Genomic DNA, 20,834 nt, shown 5'->3' with positions numbered 1-20,834 from the left:
ACGGGGAAGTCTTCTATGGGGTAAGCTCGGACTGAGATAAGGAGCTATTTAGCATACTCGTATTAACGGGATTCAAAGTCCCCGTCCTATATCCGCCCCATATCTTTGATATAATAAGAGTGTATAGTTTTATGCAAGAATTTGTATTGAATTTTTATACTTCTACCACTTAATCGAGCTTTCTTTCATTTATTATATTCTTGATTGTTCTTGTATATTCATCACATTCACTTCTTTGTTGTGCTCAGAAACAAAATTGAGAAAATGATGCAGATAATGAAATGGTTAACATGGATGAAGATAGAATGAGAATGGAAAAAGTAGAAAAATTAATAAGTTAAGATTCTTTTGTCGACTTTAAGATTAAGATGAATTTCTGAATTTAAAATTTTAGAATGCATTATTCTTATGTTATTATTTTTGTTTGAATCATATTTAAATTTTGATTATAAAGAAATTTACGTATTAACTTTGTGTACGGATAATTCATGAGAAACTCGTCCCATATGGGTATTCTCATATCCACCTCGTCCCAATTCACGTGGATAACAAGATGAGTATTTTCTTTTACGAACGAGGCAGTGATTGAGATTGACACACCCTCCCATACCCGTCCCATGGCCATCCCTAGGTGCACCTAGTTATTCTGGCTCATCCATATTATGTTACCTTACGGACCCTTAAGGCAGGATTTATAAATTACGCTCTCTAGTTAATAAACAAAATTATAGCAGCTGCTGCACGAAGTATAGTCTGGACCGTGAACTTCAAAAATTCATAACTAATTCCATAAAAATCCAAATCGAGCAAACTCAGTTGCTATAAAAATATGAGAGACTCATTTATCAGTTCTGTGTTTACTAAATAATTAATTCATGGTTTACGATAATTCTAATCATGATCAAACATATGGTAGGGAGACTTATATTCGCATAATATCATGATGTTCATGCATAATAATTTAATTGATCTCTAACTACCTTGCTTATGAAAGAGGTAACTAGTACAATTATGGTCTTTGGTGACAGTTGACCTAGTCACGGTGCTACCTGTAAATGAGATTAAAGTTTATTTTATCACGGGAAAATATGGTTCCATGTCTAAACACGAGTCCACGTCTTTTAAACAGTATAAAACTGCCTTGGTTTCTAAACCCACCTTCTATACTCCCACGATCTACAACCCCACGCTCATCCCACTGGACTTTCCCTTCATCTTCTCTCACCATATTTATGTTTTAGGAAAATCATTCCCCTCTTCCTTCTCTCTGTCATTCAAACTCAATCTTTTTTTCTCCATTTCCTGGTCAATCTGATTTCATTTTCCTGTGGAGTTTGAATGGGAAGTTCGAATTGTTATTATCTCTTTGTATTATATTGTTCAATTCTTTTTGTATCAAACCTAGATGAATACCTGATAGACGCATTTATATGTCTAATTTATCTCAATTGTGTATATTGTTAGTGCTCATTGTTGTACTTATTTTGGTGTTTTATCTCTTTGTAGGTGTTTTTGGAGAAATAAGATTTTGCGGCGAAATGGCTCAAAATATGGCATTTGAACTTCCGTAGATGACGTACTTGAAGCGTCCCAGAAGTATGTTGGAGACACCCCAGAAATACCCCGGAGGAACCCCGAAAGAGTTCGGAAAACATCCTAGAAAAATTACTAAAGGCACCCAAGTTTTGGTTATTTCCACCCAAGAAATTTTATTTCAACCCCACTTGCTATTCGCACCCCTACTCTGGATAGGGGGCATCCTTCTTCACATTTCAAATTAACGTTTTGGCGGGAAAAGAAATGTTTCGCGAACAGTTTTTAGGGTTCGATTGTTGGACGATTTCTAAAGAGATTCAATCGCCAAACTCGACTGGGATGGACTCTAATAGACTAAACATGCCTGTTACAAGTGATTTAACCCAACCAATTGGGCTAGATAATTCGGAGGAAGCGATCAAAGTCCAAATAGGACATGTACACTTATGTTGAATTCGATGATTTTGTGAGGAATTTTTGGGAGAGTTTCACGCTAGTTATACTTTTACTTGGTCTTGTTCAAGTCAGTGGAGAGTTTTGTGGCAAGGGGATAGCAAACAGACGCGTATAGGGAGGATTGAAGAAGATAGAAACCCGTAACTGCACAGAAGAGAAAAAAGGGATTTCATCGAGATTTGATGACCCTGTGGAGCTATAAAAAGGTTGGGTCATGTCATAAAAAGGGAAGAAAGTTTTTAGAGAGTTAGAGGAGAGAGTTTAGAAGTCAGGAGAGAAGAGAAGAAGAAGTTACAGGAAGTCTACTGTTGATGCTCGAGGACGAAGAAGAAGAGGAAGAACAGACTCGCAGAGTCAGTCGTTCTTCAACAGTCTTAAAAGCGGAACCCAAGTGTCGTTCTTTTATAGCAGTACAAATATATCATTTATAAACTGCACTTGCTTTGTAACAGTGATGATGTTACACCATTACAGCGTTGCAAACTTCATTTCTACACTGTTTCATCAATAAAAACACGTATTAAGCCATGGGTACATCTTTTGATTATGTTTTTTGGATGAGGAGCTAAACCCATTAGCCGAGGCGACGGAGGAAGCCATTGTTCCATATTGATTGGTATAATTATAATTTTGTTATTTAATTGCAATATATTCATATGATTATTTACATGGAATTGATATAGAAATATTAATTTTTATTGAGTAGTTGTGAATTATTTTGATGAAGCATGCTGGGTTTTATTTTGATGTTTCATACTCTGTGATTACAATTATTACTTCAAAAATTTATTAGAGGAAAATATTAGAATTATTTTATAAGATAGAATTGCATGAATATTAGTTAGAGTTTATCATTTAATTGGTCAATGGTGGAATCCAAGTCTTAGTGTTTTTCTCTATAACTTTGAACAACTTTATTTAATTGTCTACTTTAATTTAAATCTAAAAATTGTTTTCTTCACAAGTCTGAAAAGACCCCTTTTTACCACTACAACTACAATCACTTTTAAAAAAACCACCAAATTTTTGGCGTTGCAGTTACTGTGTTACTTGTGAGCGATGCCAGAATTTAGGAACCATTTCTCGTAGGAACATGATTCCCTTGAACCCTATTTTAGTTATTGAGGTCTTTGATGTGTGGGGTATTGACTTTATGGGTCCGTTTCCTAATTCTTTTAGTAACCTTTATATCTTTGTCGCTATAGACTATGTCTCTAAGTGGATTGAGGCGGTTGCGTGTAAAAAAAACGACCATAGGGTTGTGATCGAGTTCTTGAAAGAAAATATACTTACACGTTTTGATACACCGCGAGCTATAATTAGTGATGGAGGGTCGCACTTTTGTAACGGACCTTTTAGGCTTTTGATGAAGAAATATGGTATTACACATAACGTAGATACCCCTATCATCCACAAACTAGTGGTTAGGTAGAGGTTTCCAACAGGGAAATTAAACGTATTTTAGAAAAAACAGTTAATCCTAATAGGAAAGACTGGTCTTCGAGGCTTACGGATGCCTTATGGGCTTACCGTACTGCGTTTAAAACACCCATTGGAATGTCACCTTATCGTTTAGTATTTGGCAAGACATGTTACCTGCCTGTTGAGTTAGAGCATAAAGCCTATTGGGCTATTAAGCAGGTTAATATTTCACTTGACAAGGAAGGAGCTCACAGAAAGCTCCATCTCAATGAATTGGACGAGATTCGTAGAGATGCATACGATAGTGCTAAGGAGTATAAGAACAAAATGAAACTTGTGCATGATAAGAATATTTTACGAAAGTCATTTTCTCCAGGTCAAGAAGTTCTTCTGTATGTCCGGGAAGTTGCGCTCTCGGTGGACCGGTCCTTTTGTGGTCCGTACTGTTTTTCCTCACGACGGTGTTGAGATTGAGACACCAGATGGTAGTAGTTCTTCGAAGGTTAAAGGTCAGAGATTGAACCCCTTTTAGAGCCTTTTCTTATAGGCGACGTTGAGGAGGTTCCTCTGGAGGACCCTGTTTGCCTTGATTGACCATCGAGGCGGTTTGTATGTTGTATAATATTTTTGTGGTTTTTGGTTCCACTCCACCCAGGTACTATCTTTCCGAACTTCTCTATTTACTGATTTCTCATGTTATTTTTACTTTTGATACTGTTCTTTCATTAGAAACATTGAGGCCAATGTTATATTTAAGTTTGGGGGTGGGGAAGAAACACTTTTTGGCTTTTAATTGCAATAAATAAACTCCAGAACCTAGAAATTTATGCTTATTAAGGATAGCACTAACCAATCTAAGTGGATGGAAGCATTTTGATTTTAGGAGTTGAGGAACCAATCTGACTAGATGGAAACATCTAAAGAGTCTATTCATAAAAGCACAAAGCTCAGGTGTTAGAAATAACACCATATCTCGTTGAGTCCTTTTCACTTCTGTTTTTATTTTTTCATTTGAAACTATGTTTCTCTAAGTGATTAGGTGGGGCCCACGATTCAAATTGTTACCATTGCTAAGGTGAAATAGAGTGATTGAGATACCAATATATATATATATATTGAGAAAAAAAAAGATAAAAAAGAAAAAATATTATGAAAAAAAAGAGGAAAAAGGAAAAATTGAGACCAGACCATTAGACCAAACATAATAAAATTCAATAAAGTCAACCACTGGTACCTTTGTATATGCCAGTTGTGTTGGCCTAGAGTTAGGATTATCGACCACTGGTTCCCTTATATATGCCAGTGAGTTGATAATAGTCAGACTAGTATCTCAGTCATTTAGGATAGGTGCATCTTGGCAGAGGCCTTCAGACAGATATGAGAAACACTGTTCACTTAATCAACATCAAAACCATCTATGTTTTTCTATATCCATCTCTTAATCTTTTCATGTGAATATTTTGACTCTCAATATGATGTCCATAGTGAAACTATCTTAGTATAACTCTGTCACTTATATATGAACTTTAGTATGCTTGAGTGAAAACTCGTGTACAACAATTGGAAATCCGCATCAGGGTACTTCCTCCCGTAATCAATAAGTATGCCAACCAAGGAGGTTCTTTAGTGCTTTCTAAGGTTTTGCGTAGATAGCTAGGGTCTGGAGTAAAGGTTTTGCGGGTATATCTCTGGTAAGCCCTCCCGAGATTATAACTCGGACACTAGGACCACCTAGGGGTTTAAAGGCTTATTTCATACGCTAAATGCAATTGATGATGCCTGCGAAAGTGAGTTAGGATTTTATTTTGTAGTTTTGATTTTCTCGGGACTAGCAAATAATAAGTTTGGGGGTATTTGATAGACGCATTTATGTGTCTAATTTATCTCAATTGTGTATATTGTTAGTGCCCATTGTTGTACTTATATTGGTTTTTTTATCTCTTTGTAGGTGTTTTTGGAGAAATAAGCTTTTGCGGCGAAATGGCTCAAAATGTGGCATTTGAACCTCCGTAGATGACGTACCGGAAGCGCCCCGGAAACACCAAGACTTGGATTCCACCATTGACCAATTAAATGATAAACTCTAACTAATATTCATGCAATTCTATCTTTTAAAATAATTCTAATATTTGCCTCCAATAAATTTTTGAAGTAATAATTGTAATCACAGAGTATAAAACATGCTGGGTTTTAAAAAATACCCAGTGAACAACAAGTGTTTCGTTCAAAGGTTTGGGGTTTTCTGTTGTTATCTTATGGATTTAAGGCAAACCAATTCGATGGCTACACTGATGTCGATTAACTTCTAGAGGCTTGGATTTTTTCCTGGTAAGATTCTGAGATCGTTATTAAGTTCTTGAACTCGATTTTGGTTAATTGATCTAATAATTTGCAACTGTGAAATAAGGGAATTCTTTGTCTTTTGGGGTTTAATTTCTTATCTATAATTGTGATGAATTATTTTTCCTATTTTTTATTGTAGTTGAATTTTTAAATTTGGTATCCTTAAATAAGCATTGCTAGAGTGTCGGAGATCCATATTTTTTCTCATTATCTGAAAGGTACACTAGTATCTTCCTTGGCATTTTTTTCGTTGATACCTATATTTAAGATGAATTGGCTTCCATGGGTGCAAAGATCAGACAAGTAATCCAGTTGAAATATCAGAATGGCTACCGTGTTGCTTTGTTAGCGAAGGAAAAAATCGAATTCCCCTTCTTGAAAGACAAAAAGATCCGGTTTGCAAATATGATTTGGTAAGTGTATATGTGTTGGTGTAAGCTATTTATCCTTGATCAAAGCTGGTTAGGGTATATTAAACATAAGGTTGGGTGTCCCAACCGTAGATGTTTCAGAATCTCCTCCTTTGTTTTCCTTCATCATTTTGGCCAGAACTTCTTTATCTGACGTCCGATTAAGCTCATTATTTTTTCGTTTCCATTTATTTCTCTCTCATGTTGGAACTGATTCTTTCAACCCCGATTCCATTGATTTGGGATGATTCATCTGAATAAACAAATAAAATAGAAAATAAGAGTAATACAATTATAATATGAAAGAAATTTAACTAAAACAAGTACGCAATTGGCATTCAAATCATGAGAATTATGCACTTAAGCGCCAAAGGCGCTCGCCTTTCACAACATAACATGCAATTTTGGTACCCTATTTCCACCTTTCCTGCTATGACACAGTTAATGCTGGGTTGTGAATCATATTTGAGTCATTTTCGTAAGGTTTTCGTATGTCTATACTATCAATCCATGTCCTGGACGGATCAGTTTCACATTGGTTGACTCTCTTATTTTTTGAAGTTATAGATTCGAATCTCTATAAATATTGGTTTGAAATCGTATCGCACATGCAATTTCGATAAGCAACATTGGTTGTGAATCATATCTGAGTCATTTGTGTTTTTGTATTAAATTACTTCTTATGGACATTGCAATCTTTTTGTAATCAGTTCCATTTATTTCTTTTCGTAAATGCAAAAGATTCGTTCATCCAACAGATGAAGAAATCAGTTTTGGTCTTGCTTTCATGGGACATTCAGATCGGAGAAATTAATTTGTTACGCGAATCGAAGAGATCTCAGTTTCAATAGCTCCATTTTGACGGAGAGAATCCAGCTAAACACTTACACATTAAATTGTTTTTTAAGGTACACATTATGAATAACTAAGAATTTAATTTAATTTAATTTCATGCATGTACATTCACTAGTTACCTCAATTACCGTTCTATTCATCATGATAGATCTATTTCTTTCTTATAAATAGACCTCTAATTCGCGCAACCTAAGCACAAAAACAAGAAACGTTTCTTCACTCCAAATGATGGCAACTAAATTTTGTTTTGTCGCAATTTTTCTCATTTCGATTGCTAGCACATCGCGTAAGTTTCTGGTCTCTTTTTTTTTCTTCCATGCAGATCCCTTACCAATAATATTTTAAAATTTTGTTTTGGAGCCATAAATCTTTTTAAACATGATAATAGCCATTAATGTTTGAGCACTTTTGTTTTATTTTCCTTAATTTTAAGTTGGGTGCAAAACTCTCCTCTAAAGTGGAATAGAGATGTACTGTTTGTCTCTACAAAATGTGGATTTTGTTTCTTTCCTTGCCTGCAATCCTGGTTTGGTGTGGTGCCTTGGAACATGGATTCATTGATTTTTTTTTATAAGATTTTATATAAATACACATCACCTAACCACCTAGTATGTGTATTTGCAGAAATGACTTCGGCATGGTGGGACAATATATGTACTCCTGGTGATACGTATGTAGAGAGGAATTACGTAAGGACCCCTCCGCCGCCTTGCAGTACTTGCAAAACTTGGTGCCAAGGCCAATGCTCAGGTATCAAAGGTTCAATGGTTCGGGACGAGTGTTCAAGACAAAATACGTATCTTAATTGTCAATGTTGCTGCAAAAAACCACCACCATCAACCTCCTCTCCTCCGACCCCTTCCCTGCCTCCAGCTACTTCAACTCCACCCCCTTTCTCGAATAGCAAGAAAACCCCCAAGGAAATATGTACTAAGGGACAACAGTACCAACTCATAACACGACCAGATGGCGTACAGTGTAGTCTCCAACCTATTTGTGAGAAAAATTGTAAGGGGAAAGGTCGTCTCAGTGCAGGATCACAGTGCATCGGAACCTATGGTGATCGTATTGCGCGTTTTACTTGGATGGAGCAATGTTGTTGTGGAAATGCAATTCCTCCACCCCCACCTCCATCCCCATCGCCGCCTCCCCCTTCCCCACCACCCTCACCTCCTCCTCCATCCCCACCACCACCACCAAAAAATATTTGCGAACCTGGACACATATATGAGTGGTATCGATGTGGCCCTACACTTGATTGCGGCTGTTGTTTCGATGGGTGTAAAAGAAAATGTGCCGCAAAGAATAGGGCGATGACCGCTGAAAGCTGCAAGAGGTCGGAAAAACCCAATAATGTGGATTGTGAATGTTGTTGTGATGACAAGATATTACCACCATCCCCTCCACCCCCACCACCCTCACCTCCTCCTCCGTCTCCATCACCACCGCCACCATCCCCACCACCACCACCAGCTAATATGTGCGGACCTGAGGAGGTATACAAAAAGGCTACATGGGGACCCACACAAGATTGCACTACTTGTACAAATTGGTGTAAGAGTGAATGTGCTGGAATGAATAGTTTAGTGGTTGCGCAAACGTGCAAAACAAACCCACCAGGAACTATGAATTTCAGGTGTGAATGCTGCTGCAAAAAACTGCCCCCCTCTCCACCACCACCCTCGCCTCCTCCTCCATCCCCATCGCCGCCTCCCCCTTCCCCACCACCACCCTCACCTCCTCCTTCCTCGCCACCACCACCACCACCCTCACCCCCACCTCCATCTCCGTCCCCCCCTCCACCGACAGCTCCAATAGACATATGCAAAGCCGGGGAGGATTTTATACCAAACCCCGTAACCAGCTGCAGCGTTTGTACACGTGATTATTGTCAAAGTCAGTGTTCGGAAAGGGGAGCTTCATTGGCGAGAATGGGGTGCGCCCCTACTCAACTACTGTGCAAGTGTTGCTGCAAGAGCATTACCTTGGCATCATCCTCATTATTCACAGCAATTCAAGGAATAATGTTCTAGTGGAGCGCAAATGTACAATTATTAGCTAGCTGCAGCTAATACTGCTTTTCATATCAAGTTATTTAATAAGCAGCATGGACTTCATTTTCTATTTTAGGCATCTAGGAAGTAAGTGTACTTCTCATCTTGGATACATATATGTGTATTTGTGATGATATTGGTTTCTTTGAGCCAGCTTTCTTTGAATTCACAAAAACTAAATTTTTCCTTTTTTTTTTGAAGCATTAATTTTAAATCTAGGTCTTTTTTCTGCGCTTTCCAAATCTAGGTCTTTTTTTCCCTACAATACTAAGCCTGTTTTGACCGCTTTTTTTTCCTTCAAAAAACCGTTGACGGAATATTATCCTCCAGATCGCCAGTTAACTGGACTTAAAAAGACATAAAACTCCTATGAATCACTGAGTTTCCCTGTGTCCACATTTTTGATTGAAAACTCGTTGTCCTGTTCAAACTCAAAACCCCTCTCTCAGGCCTTTGTAAATTATTATTGGAGCTAGCCATGGTAGTAAGCATCACATCGAAGACAGAACTGCTCGTTCAGTCCTTTCTACAAATAGGTCGCGCATGTTTTCTTTAGGTAGAAAAATAGGCGTGTTGCTGCTGTGTTCAAATCTTAAATTAGGACTGTCAATATATGTCCGATATACGGAATCCGTTTTCGGGTATTCGAGATCCTATAGGATTTTATCCATTTTATCGGATATCGGATCAGATTTTCTATCGGATATTTCTTCCTTAATATATCGAAAACGGATTACGCTCCATCCAAATTGTTAGTATCCGATAGAATATGGACTTATTTGCGATTTTCCCTAATCATGTTAGAGTCGAGTAGAAAAGTAAGAAAAAATATCCGATATCCGATATGATATGTTTGAGAAAATAAACTTAAATTCAATTATGAACATGTTTTGGACGGTTTTTAACATTTTTTGTCACAGTCGGATATTATCAGATAAATATCCGATAGCTTAGCCTATCGAAATCAATATATGATTTTTGATATCCTATAAAATATTACCGGATATCGAATATCCTATAAAACACTTAACCTATCGGATACGGATTTCTCAATATCCGACGGATATTCATCCATTGACACCCCTACTTAAATAGCTTTTATTCAACCTGCGTACTCAAATTGAATGCCAAACCAAAGGCGCTAAATAATCAAAACACTAGATCAGTTAAGCATCTAAACAATTCACCACCTCTGACGATGGAAACAACCATACTTTTCAACTGAATTTTCTTCCACAAATATAAATCGATAACCTTCTCGAACATTAAGTTCCATACATGGGGTTCCTTTATATTTTTTATATAATTTTTTTTTTCGAGCGCTGTGGTTAGTCAGAGTTTCTGGTTGATTCTGACCCCACCAAATATTTTAACGGAAATTTATTTGACGTGACCTAATAAAATACGTGGAAAATATTTTTTGATCCCACCAATATTCTTTTAAATTAAAATTTTATTTTTTATTATCTAAAACAATTATCTCAAAAATAAAATATTGCCAAATATACGATATTGCCAATTCTTGATTTCATCCAGAAAATCAAAAAATTAAATCCATCATGCATTAATCACATCATTAATGAATTAGAAAAATGTTCAATGTCCGGTTAAAGTTCTCATAATCACTTTTTTCCTAATTACAGTTCAATTTCTATCGATTAAAACTAAAGAATAATTCCCTGATTGCAACTCATTCTATTAATTAAAACTTAAAAATAAGATTACACTTCCTGATGAGAACTAAAAAAAAAATTGAATGTGAACAAAAGTAAAAAATTAATCAAATCGATCATGGAAACTAACCTTTGAGTCCAGCGTTATGTCTTTTCTGCAAATTTTAATGATCTTATACAAAAATAAAAAATTACAAAATTTTAGAAATTAAAACAAAAAACTTGAAGCAAGAATTAAAATCTGAAGCAAACCAATACAAAAATAAGCGTACACAATTCAATCAATAGAAAAATAATAAACCATATTTTTGTTATATAATAATTATATGGAGATGAACCATCACTCCACTAATTCATAGTAATTAGATTCTTAATACCCATTTTATGGGTGTTAATTTTGTAACTCTTGTAACCCCCTTATTATACGTGTAAATGGCAAGGTAGTTAATTTCGGCCATCTCGACCGAAATTTCGGCGAAATTCCGGATTTCGGTCCAAGAAGATGAGATTTTGTTAATTTCGGCAGGACGAAATCTTTGCGAAAATTTCGGCCGGAAACGCGTTTTTCGGCCGGAATATATATATATATATTTTTAAAATTGAGTGGATTAATCTCAAGTACAAAAATTAAACAGATTAATTCAGTCACTAGTATTATTGCTTGTTGTTGTGTTTGAATTTCTTGACCTAAAATTATCATTTGGTGTTGATGATGAGGAAGGTGAACAACCAGATTTACTAATACTATGTTTTTTTTAAGTGGGTCAATACTCCCTCAATCTTCTAGTCTGACTCAAAGTAGGATTGGAATTAATTGAACCTGGCAACAAACACTTCTTATTATAAAAGTTGGAACCGAAATTACACCGAAATTTGAAAACGAAATCTCCCCGAGACAACGTTGTACCAGTGTCTCGCTCGGGACCGAGATAAACCGGAATCCGAAATTAACTACCTTGGTAAATGGTGATTTATTGGTGTAGTTATTTCGCTAATGCAAGAAAGTTAGGTTTCTTAATACCCATCAATGGAGGACATACAAAACCCCTTTCTCTATGCTCGCATCTTACATCCCAAAACCCTTATCTTATCAAAGTTAGGTTTATGTCGTCTTCAATTTGTTCAAAAAATCAACCCAATTCTTCTTCTTCTCCTTCACTTGTAGTTTCTTATTTGATGAATTCATGTGGGTTAACTGAAAAACAAGCTCTATCTGCTTCTAAGAAACTCAATTTTAAAACCACATCGAAACCAGACTCTGTTCTTACCATGTTTGAATCTTACGGGTTCACTAAACCCAACATCTCAAAACTCATTACGGGATTCCCACCCATCTTTTCAGTTGAAACTCAAAAAACCCTTAAACCCAAACTTGATTATTTCATTTCTAAAGATGTCTCTAGACTTGAAGCTGTGGAGGTTTTATCTACCAACCCAGAAATCCTAAAAAGAAGCTTAGAAAACCTTGTCATTCCTTTTTTCGATTTCATCAAGAACATATTTAGCACTGACAGATACGTTTTAGCGGTTTTCCAACGCTCAAGATTTCCTCTAAAACTAATTGAGAAAGCCATGATCAACATACAGGCTTTGAATGGAGATTCTAATCTACAAACCGAAGACACTAATGCTGAACACTGTTAATTCAAGGACATTGTACAAGAGATTAAGGGTATGGGTTTTGATCCTTATGGAACTGGATTTCTTAGTGGTATTCAGGTATTCACAGAGATATTTAAATCAACCTGGGAAACAATTACAGGAAATGGGGTTGGTCAGAAGACCAAATTCAAAATGCATTTGTGTCATGTCCTTTCTGTATGAGGCACTCTGAGAAGAAGATAATAGGGACTATGGATTACCTTGTGAATCAAATGGGTATTAGTTCATTGCTTATTGCCAGGCGCCCTGTGATTTTGAATTATAGCTTGGAGAAGAGGATTATTCCCAGGTGTTCTATTCACCGAATTTTAGTCTCTAAGGGTCGGATAAATATTCCATGTATACGATTTTGCAAAAAAGTAAGCAGTCTTTCTTAGACAAGTTTGTCATCAAGTATGAGAAAGAAGCTCCTGAATTATTGAAGGTAAACCTTAATTAACAATTTACTACTTCTTAATCAAATTAGGGAGATGTGAAAATTTCTGTAGATAATCTGAAAATTTTGAATTATAGTTTATCTTAGTCTTTTCCTATGTTGGGTCTTTCTCGCACCAGTCACTTTAAAGCATATATTTGTCTGGGGTAGTTTATGAATTCTACCAACTCTTAGTTTATTTGGAACTCGTGTATTGAATTTGAATGACTACATTTCAGCTGTAGAACAGTTGGAACTGACATTTAATGAAAGGTATATCGGTGGTTTGTTGTTTAGTTTTGTAAGTTTATTAGCTCATCTAGGATGCAATCAAAGTCTCTTTGTACTTGTGGCTAGTAACATTCTTATATAGTTCACACCATGAAATTTGAGATCTGTTTGGTTGTCGTAACTTTATAAGAACTTCTCTCAGGCCTCTCTTAGGCTTCAACACCTTGTGCAAATTTTTAGAGTATTGGTATGGTATTAACATACGGAATATCCTGATGAAACTTTCGTGAGACATTTTTGGCTGCTGTAGATGTAACTGTTCAAAGTTTTCATAGTGGTAAAAATTCTGTACCTTATGTCTCCGTGGATCTATGATGGTCGAATTTTCATTGGGAAACAGACTGTGAAATTTCTTTTTAAATTTATGGGAAAAGGTGGGTCCGGAACTGTTAACCTCAAATTTAAGGCAGCAGAATCGTCTATGATAGTTACAGGTAATGGCTTGGGAAATCACTGTGGTTCTACTTTATAAAGCTGTGTAAGAAGTGCAATGTTAATTTCTTGTAATTGAAGGGGCGACAATGAAATTTTCTTAACAAAAGCAGCCAAGTTGCCAGGAATTCATTCTTAACGATTTGTGTACTATTAGTAAAGAAAGGAGGAAACTTACTCTGAACGGCATTCTGTGCATTCTTCAGTAGAAGTATATTTTGGCAGACCCTAACTCAGAGTAAGAATCCATCATGAAAATTCTAGTGAAGGTGCTATGGATTCGTCTAATAGGTTTATCTCTCTGTTCAAGCCTGGTGGACCGCTTCTTGATCCACCACATCAGTAGTCCAGGTTTGTTTTTCTCCTCACAAGTTCATCAATTGATAGCATTTTAATATCAAGTTTCATTTACTAGATGCACTCACAGTTGCACTCTTTTACTTTTCTTTCTTTTTACTTGTTACATTGAGACAGCCTGGATATATTTGTATGACTCACATAGATATGGTCTGATTATGGAGTCTCTGGTGTTAGTCTTCCACCTTGAAAATAACCATATATGATTTTTTTTCGTAACTGTACGTAAAAGAAAAATTAAACGCCGACTTCACCACAGTTTCTGAAACTTCTCATGCCCTTGAAAGAATGATTTATCTAAGTTTTGGGTTCATTAGCACAGTATAAAAAATTGGTAGTTTGGTATGATAACTAGTAAAATGTTGCCCAAAATGACCAATCTCAGTAGGAAAGCACCAAATGAAGAAGCATATTAGATGGTTCAACAGGTTCTAATATCCTCATTGATAGCCTTTTTTATATGACCATAATGCTAATGACGAAACTTTGTATGACCATTCAGCTCATGAAGGATTTCGTCCAATTATTTGCTTTTCTTGAATAGTATCCAGCCGCCTATTTGGTAATTGATAATGAAGAAGCTTATTGAATAATGAACTGCAGGGCTGTGTTGGACTTGAGTATTGAACAGTCAACATATTCACCTGATGAGGGTTGCTTAGCCATTGAGTCTCATATGCCTCTGCTTTGTTCACCACTTGTGAGGGCTGGTCGGCCTGCTGAGGAAGCACCTGTTATTTCTAAACAACTATCAGATGTTATTTTAAGGTACATTGAAAGACTATTAGTGTTAAAGAACATCTTTATTCTTCTGTTTGTTTTCTGTCTAAGAGCCTGAGCATGCTAGGGAAGAAAAACGGGCGGGGACAGTGCAACGGTTAACATCTTACTTACAGTTACAGACAGTTGCGTGGAACTCTCTTCCATGTGTCTGGATTTCATCAAACATAAGTATTTATGTTGCTAATGTCAAATAATTTATAGTGTGTTAAGTACTAGGGATGGGATTCGTTAGGTTGTTGCGGAAATGTGAATGGTGAATAAAGACTTAGAATGAGACAGAACAATCCTGCCACTGAACCAATGTTGAACCGCTGATGCTGCTATAACAGGGATGGGGACTGGGGAAAAATCAATGTCTATCAACAGGGGATATGTGGCCAAATTTGAAATACGGCAGGGTAATTTTCTGTCTTAGTCACTCATTTAATAACATATCATTCACAGGATTCCGAAATTTTATGCTAGAGGAGCTGAACCAATTCCAACATAACAGGAACATCGGTATGTTCATAAACTCATGTTTTTCGCACTGCCAGACATGGATAACTAACACCTGGCATTCGGACGACTCTCCAAGAATCAACAATAAGGTGATAATTTGCTTGACTATATTTCTAGATGTGGAGTTAGCCTAGTTCTGTTATCATTCTCTGTTAACTAAATGCATGATGCTACAAGGCTTAAATGTGCAAACTTAGAGAATGACTGATACCAATGTTCTTTTTAGATTTTGAAACGCTTAAAATAGCTTGAAATGGTGTAGTTCTGAGATCATACAATGTGTTAAAGCCTCTTTGTCACTCTTTTCAACGGACAATTGCAGAAATAGTGGGGGACTGGTATTTCAACAGAGAAGCAGTTAACGGGCCATACCCCTCCAATCCTACTTGTGGCAATTTGGACTTTAGTGTTTTTCATAAAATAAGACGAGCTTAAAGATTAAAGAATACTTGAAGTGCGACGCGTAAAATTTAGCTCTTAGCGAAAATTGGGCGTCAGAGAAAACTTTGCAAGGCCATGCTTATCGAAAATGAGCACACATATTGGAGTTGCAAATTCAGATCCTTATATTCATCTCAACTTCTGTAATGCCAGCAGAAAATTGTACGGTATGATATCCAAAGGCATGTAAGTTGTTGCATTTTTCATAATTGTCAAACATCATCCATTACTTATAATACAAGTTCCAAATTCTCCAATTTCTGGGGCCTTGATCTCTGTATGGTGTAAGCTTGCCACTATCTGACTTTGCCACTGCATCTGCATCACTTATATACACAGTTATGCGTCTGCCTCTGGTGCATGGACACACCATCACACCATAGAAACATAGGTGACACCATTTACATGTCATACTGTGGAAGAAATGAAGAATTACGAATTTAGGTTGATTCATTCTTTGATTAAATTAAGCAGATTAGCATAATGGTATATCAGATTATTATTATTATTATATGGTGGAATTTTCTTAAACTTTTTTCCAAAGTGTGCATCTTTGAAAATGTTGTGGTAGTATTTTTCCTCTTTTTTCTCCGTCTGCATTAGTTTTTAAATAATTTCTAGTTTGATGATTGCAGCTTTTTAAATAGGTGCATTATCGACTATTCTGCGTACAAAATCTAAACTAACCATTTTCTGAAGATTGTACACCAAACTGGACACGAATCTCAACCAGATTTCTAGAAAATCAATGTTAAAACCCAACCAAGCGTATACAAATTTATTATTTTTAATTTGTTTTCTCCTTAAAACGATTTGGATTCAAAATTAACATCCTAGTTTTTAAACTATTTTTTAATCAAATTTCTTTTTGGAATGTTTATAACAACTGACAAACTCTAGCTACTGCATGGCACACCAATATTGAATTTCCGAACCATTGAAAACTAATCAAATCAAAAAGTAAAAAGTAACCTCAGGCCCCTCGAAAAGCTCATGCGTATCAGTTGGTTTACGCGTTGAATCTCACAACTCTCAGTTGAATCGTATCAGTTGGTTTACGCGTTGAATCCCATAACTCTCAGTTGAATCAAATGGACTAACGCAGGATTATATATATATATAAGTAAAGAAATGGTGGTGATTTGAATTTGAATATAGCATCAGTTTCTCTGAGAGTCTCAGTGAGTAGTCAGGCAGAGTTGATCAAGGTTTAGCGTAATCTCCACCGCTCTAGAATTCAGAGACGGGAGTATTAGTGATTTGATAAGATCATTTCACCAATAATACTACAATTAATATGTCATTATCATCATCCATGGAAAAATGTTTTCTCTGGTCAAAATGGGGCAAAAAAGAATGGGTAATAATATCAGTCATTGGATTCACTGTTCTATCATTAGCCATTATTTTGATCCTTCATTCATCACTATTTTCATCAAAAAAAGATATTGTTACCGATACCGATCAAAATAAAGATCGTGTTCCTGAGACCGACCATGTTCCTAATGAAAACCAGATAACCACTCCTCTTGTCAACGATGAATCACTTGTTGATTTGATTTTGTTGCAAAATGCTCAGCAAAAAGGAGCTGGTAATCCCATTTCTTAACCCAATTAGTGAATATAAGTTAGTTTTTTGTAATTTATTTTGAGTTAAAAGACTGAAAATTTGAGTTAAATTTTGGACGTTGGCGGGAGATAGTTTGTTTAGATGGAAGTTCACCTGGGTATCATCTGAGCAAGGGTTTTGATTCTGGTTCTCAGAATTGGCTTCTTTTCATCGAGGTACACACAGTAATTCCATTGCTAGCTACTTCCGGAAAACACGATTTGTTTGGTATATATCCACATGGTTTTTATTTAATGTTGATGATAGGAGAATTTACTTTCTGTTTTTTCGGACAAGACCCAACGGGCTAACGTCTTCCTTAAAAACGAAAATAAGTTGTTCGTTATTTCCGTTGTGTGCTTATTTATGTTGTTCTTTCTTGTCAAGGGTGGTGGTTGGTGCGATACACTGGAGTCGTGTGCTTCCCGTGCGGAGACTTCGTTAGGATCTTCAAAGTTTATGGATCTTAAAGTTTCTTTTAATGGCATTTTGAGCAACAACAAGTCACAGAATCCTGGTAACATCTACTTTCGCAAGCATTATGATAGTTAAGTGTATGTTTCTTTAACGAGTATTTTTTCTTCTATTCTTCAGATTTCTTTAACTGGAACAAAGTAATGATGCGCTATTGTGACGGGGCATCATTTGCTGGGAATCAAAGTGAATCCGAGGTGTGTTGACTGGAAAATGCTGAGCATTACTTGAACATGTTTTACTTCGCGTCGTCTTAGTGATATGCACATCACCTTAAAGTGACCCATGAATAATTACAATTTTCCGTTACTTTTTCTTGTACAGAGTAGTACGGGACTCTTCTTTAGAGGTCAGCTCATCTGGGATGCAGTCATGGAGGAGCTCCTTTCATTAGGTTTGGCTAATGCGCAACAGGTCTGTACTTAAAAACATACATGTACTTTTCTGTAGCGAGTGAGGCAGCTGATAGTAAGCATTCGATGCTTATATCCAGAGTTTCTTTTTGGGAACTATATGCCATATTTTAGCATTCATAGATGTAATAATAGGGAACATGCAGGTTCTTCTTTCCGGTTGCTCTGCTGGGGGATTGGCAACTCTCATACATTGTGATGATTTTCAGAAAATGCTGCCTAAAGAAGTTAATGTCAAATGTCTCTCAGATGCAGGATTTTTCTTGGATGAGTATGTATAGGATCTATATGACTATGTATTTTCAAACCTTTATCCTGTTCATCACGTGGCGGTAACTTATGCTGTATATATATGCACATCGTGTTCCTGCCTTTTCAGGAAAGACGTTTCTGGAAAGCGCACCATGCGATCTTTCTATCATGCTGTATCAAATCTTCAGGTGTGCTTTTTCATATGAATAAGAGCTCATGTGGGCATCGAAATAAAAATTAATCCAGATTTTTATCTGTCTATTTTGTGTTCTTATCATTTCTCAGGGAGTGACAAAGAGTTTACCGAAGGACTGTATCTCGAAAATGAAATCATCTACAGTACAGTGTTTGTTCCCACAAAATTTTGTGAAGTACATAAAGACACCAGTGTTTCTTTTGAATCCTTCTTACGATTATTGGCAGGTACAAAGTGTACATATGGTCATTTGTTTCTCCGAATTCTGTTTTAAAATTGTACGTCTTATGGTTACGGTTTGATTATGATCAGATAGAGAACATTTTAGTACCATCTACATCAGATAATGGTTGGGTAAAATGTAAATCGAATCTTAATGATTGTAGTCCAAATCAAACTAAGATACTTCACGGTAATACCTCTATTACCTATCAAAGATTGTAGTCCATACAAAGTTGAAATATGGCGATGTAGAATTCTTCCTTAGTCACTCATTTACTTATCATTCACAGGATTCCGAATGTCTATGCTAAAGGAGCTGAACCATGTCCAACATAGCAGGAACATGGGTATGTTCATAAACGCATGCTATTCGCATTGCCAGACATCGACAACTAAGACATGGCATTCGGTGGACTCTCCAAGAATCAACAACAAGGTCATAATTTGCTTCATTCCATTTCTAGACATATAGTTACCTTAGGCTGTTATGCTTTGCCAGTTCAATGCATCATGTTAGGGGGTTTACATATGCATACCTCTAGTAGAGAATAATGGATATAAAGTATAAACCCAATGTTCTTTTTATATTTCGAAGTCAAATAACAAGAAAATAAGGGAAATTTTCACCATAGCTTGAAATGGTGTGATTATGAGATCATTCAGTGTGCAGTGTGCTTAAACCTTCTCTCTCAATCTTTTGGACAGACAATTGCAGAAGCAGTGGGAGATTGGTATTTCAACAGAAAAGCGGTTAAGGAAATTGATGGACCGTACCCTTCCAATCCTACTTGTTAACGTTAATACTTTTAATACAGCAAGACAAACTTAAATGAAGGTGAAGAGAGAAAATCTCCCTCTCTTTTAACTTGCAAGAAAAGTTCTACCTACATTGGGTATTAATTTAGCTTACACTTACTGGGATATCTAGAGACATGATATCAATATATATGTAAAGAGTATACATCATTAGTGCCTGGTTATATATAATCATAGATTGTTTTCTCCAGGGGTTTCTCGTTTGTTGAGATGACATAGTCCTGTATTGCCTAAAACCTCTAGCCTCTATACACACTAGTATAACATGCGTGTGTGATGCGCCTGTCGTTCCATTCGTTCAACGGTCAAAGACAACGGTCAAAATGGTCAAAGACAATACTCAGTCAACGGTCAAAATCAACGATCAACATCAAACGGTGAAAACTCATTTAATGTTAATCTGGAATTAATTACAACTAAACTCGAATTTTTTATTTAATAATTTTTCAGTCATAAATATCCCTATACATCAGAGATGTGTATTCGAAACTCGTAATTTTGAGGAAGACTTCTTTATACACAATATTTTTCGTGTGCAAGTTCATTTATTTTTGTTTTCGATCGTTTTCGCTTTCGCCTTGTTGACTGTAAAGGTGAAACACAAGCATATCAAAAAAAAATTACGTTTAAACTTGTATGGGAGCTTCAGAATCTCAGGTGGCTCTAGTGGCATCCTGTCAATGAACATTAGTCCAGAATATGGATTTTAGGACAAGCCAAATCGATCAAAAAGTATGGGTATATGACAAATTTCATCCGTCCCAAAATTTGTCATATTTTTGGTGTACTATTTTTAAAGGACGGATCTTTTTGTTGAAAAAAATCAACGGATTTACATTGTCTGAAAATAACAACTAGTTTTATTCGAAATTCAGGTTTAAGATTCAGTTGGATTTAGCTTCGGCCGAAACTGATTTTCTTGAGTATAAAGATTTTTCTTTTTTATCCTTATATTTAGATGAACAAATACTTGGGATAAACCAATATATGAAATTTCGTTAGGAAATGCAATCCACTTTATTAAAATCAACTTGAATTCAATTTACAACTTGACAACAAAAATCAACAAAAGCCATATAATTGGATCCACTTGTACGGATGGATACAAATTCGTGTACCTATAGAATTTCCACTAACAATTACAGTATATATACAGTTTGGGAAGAACTATGTTATTATTAACCTGGTACTATTACATAAACCATTTGGTGCATCAACATT

General features: G+C 36.1%; 2 protein-coding genes across 4 annotated transcripts; both read left to right on the top strand.

Moving 5' to 3' along the window:
• The first annotated feature begins 7,230 nt into the window (after nt 1–7,230).
• Nucleotides 7,231–9,267, top strand: LOC113345092 (basic proline-rich protein-like). Its single transcript, XM_026588955.1, has 2 exons — nt 7,231–7,308; nt 7,647–9,267. Exons 1-2 carry the CDS (start codon nt 7,248–7,250, stop codon nt 9,053–9,055), a joined length of 1,470 nt encoding a protein of 489 aa, XP_026444740.1. The 5' UTR covers nt 7,231–7,247; the 3' UTR covers nt 9,056–9,267.
• A 7,529-nt stretch (nt 9,268–16,796) lies between these two features.
• Nucleotides 16,797–20,016, top strand: LOC113345065 (pectin acetylesterase 5-like). Of its 3 annotated transcripts, XM_026588930.1 has the most exons (12): nt 16,797–17,223; nt 17,334–17,416; nt 17,628–17,757; nt 17,835–17,911; nt 18,039–18,128; nt 18,274–18,398; nt 18,507–18,567; nt 18,665–18,802; nt 18,888–18,987; nt 19,088–19,233; nt 19,503–19,632; nt 19,805–20,016. In XM_026588930.1, the coding sequence occupies exons 1-11, from the start codon at nt 16,929–16,931 to the stop codon at nt 19,590–19,592; spliced, it is 1,335 nt and encodes a 444-aa protein (XP_026444715.1). In that variant the 5' UTR covers nt 16,797–16,928; the 3' UTR covers nt 19,593–19,632; nt 19,805–20,016. The 3 variants fall into 3 exon arrangements, with proteins under 3 accessions (XP_026444715.1, XP_026444716.1, XP_026444714.1); XM_026588931.1 differs by having other exon boundaries at nt 18,337–18,398; nt 19,503–20,016; XM_026588929.1 differs by having other exon boundaries at nt 19,503–20,016.
• Nucleotides 20,017–20,834: the final 818 nt, after the last annotated feature.

The sequence above is a fragment of the Papaver somniferum genome, unplaced genomic scaffold, assembly GCF_003573695.1.
Source record: "Papaver somniferum cultivar HN1 unplaced genomic scaffold, ASM357369v1 unplaced-scaffold_80, whole genome shotgun sequence".
NCBI classification, from domain to species: Eukaryota; Viridiplantae; Streptophyta; class Magnoliopsida; order Ranunculales; family Papaveraceae; genus Papaver; species Papaver somniferum.
This window is presented reverse-complemented; position numbering and strand designations above follow the sequence as displayed.

Bases quoted from the DNA above. Each gene is read 5' to 3' on its own strand.
- LOC113345065 (XM_026588930.1), top strand. From the start codon at position 16,929: ATGTCATTATCATCATCCATGGAAAAATGTTTTCTCTGGTCAAAATGG. The intron at 18,399-18,506 runs GTATGTATAGGA...CTGCCTTTTCAG, and splicing joins GCAGGATTTTTCTTGGATGA to GAAAGACGTTTCTGGAAAGC. The intron at 18,988-19,087 runs GTAATACCTCTA...TATCATTCACAG, and splicing joins TCAAACTAAGATACTTCACG to GATTCCGAATGTCTATGCTA.
- LOC113345092 (XM_026588955.1), top strand. From the start codon at position 7,248: ATGATGGCAACTAAATTTTGTTTTGTCGCAATTTTTCTCATTTCGATT. The intron at 7,309-7,646 runs GTAAGTTTCTGG...GTGTATTTGCAG, and splicing joins TTCGATTGCTAGCACATCGC to AAATGACTTCGGCATGGTGG.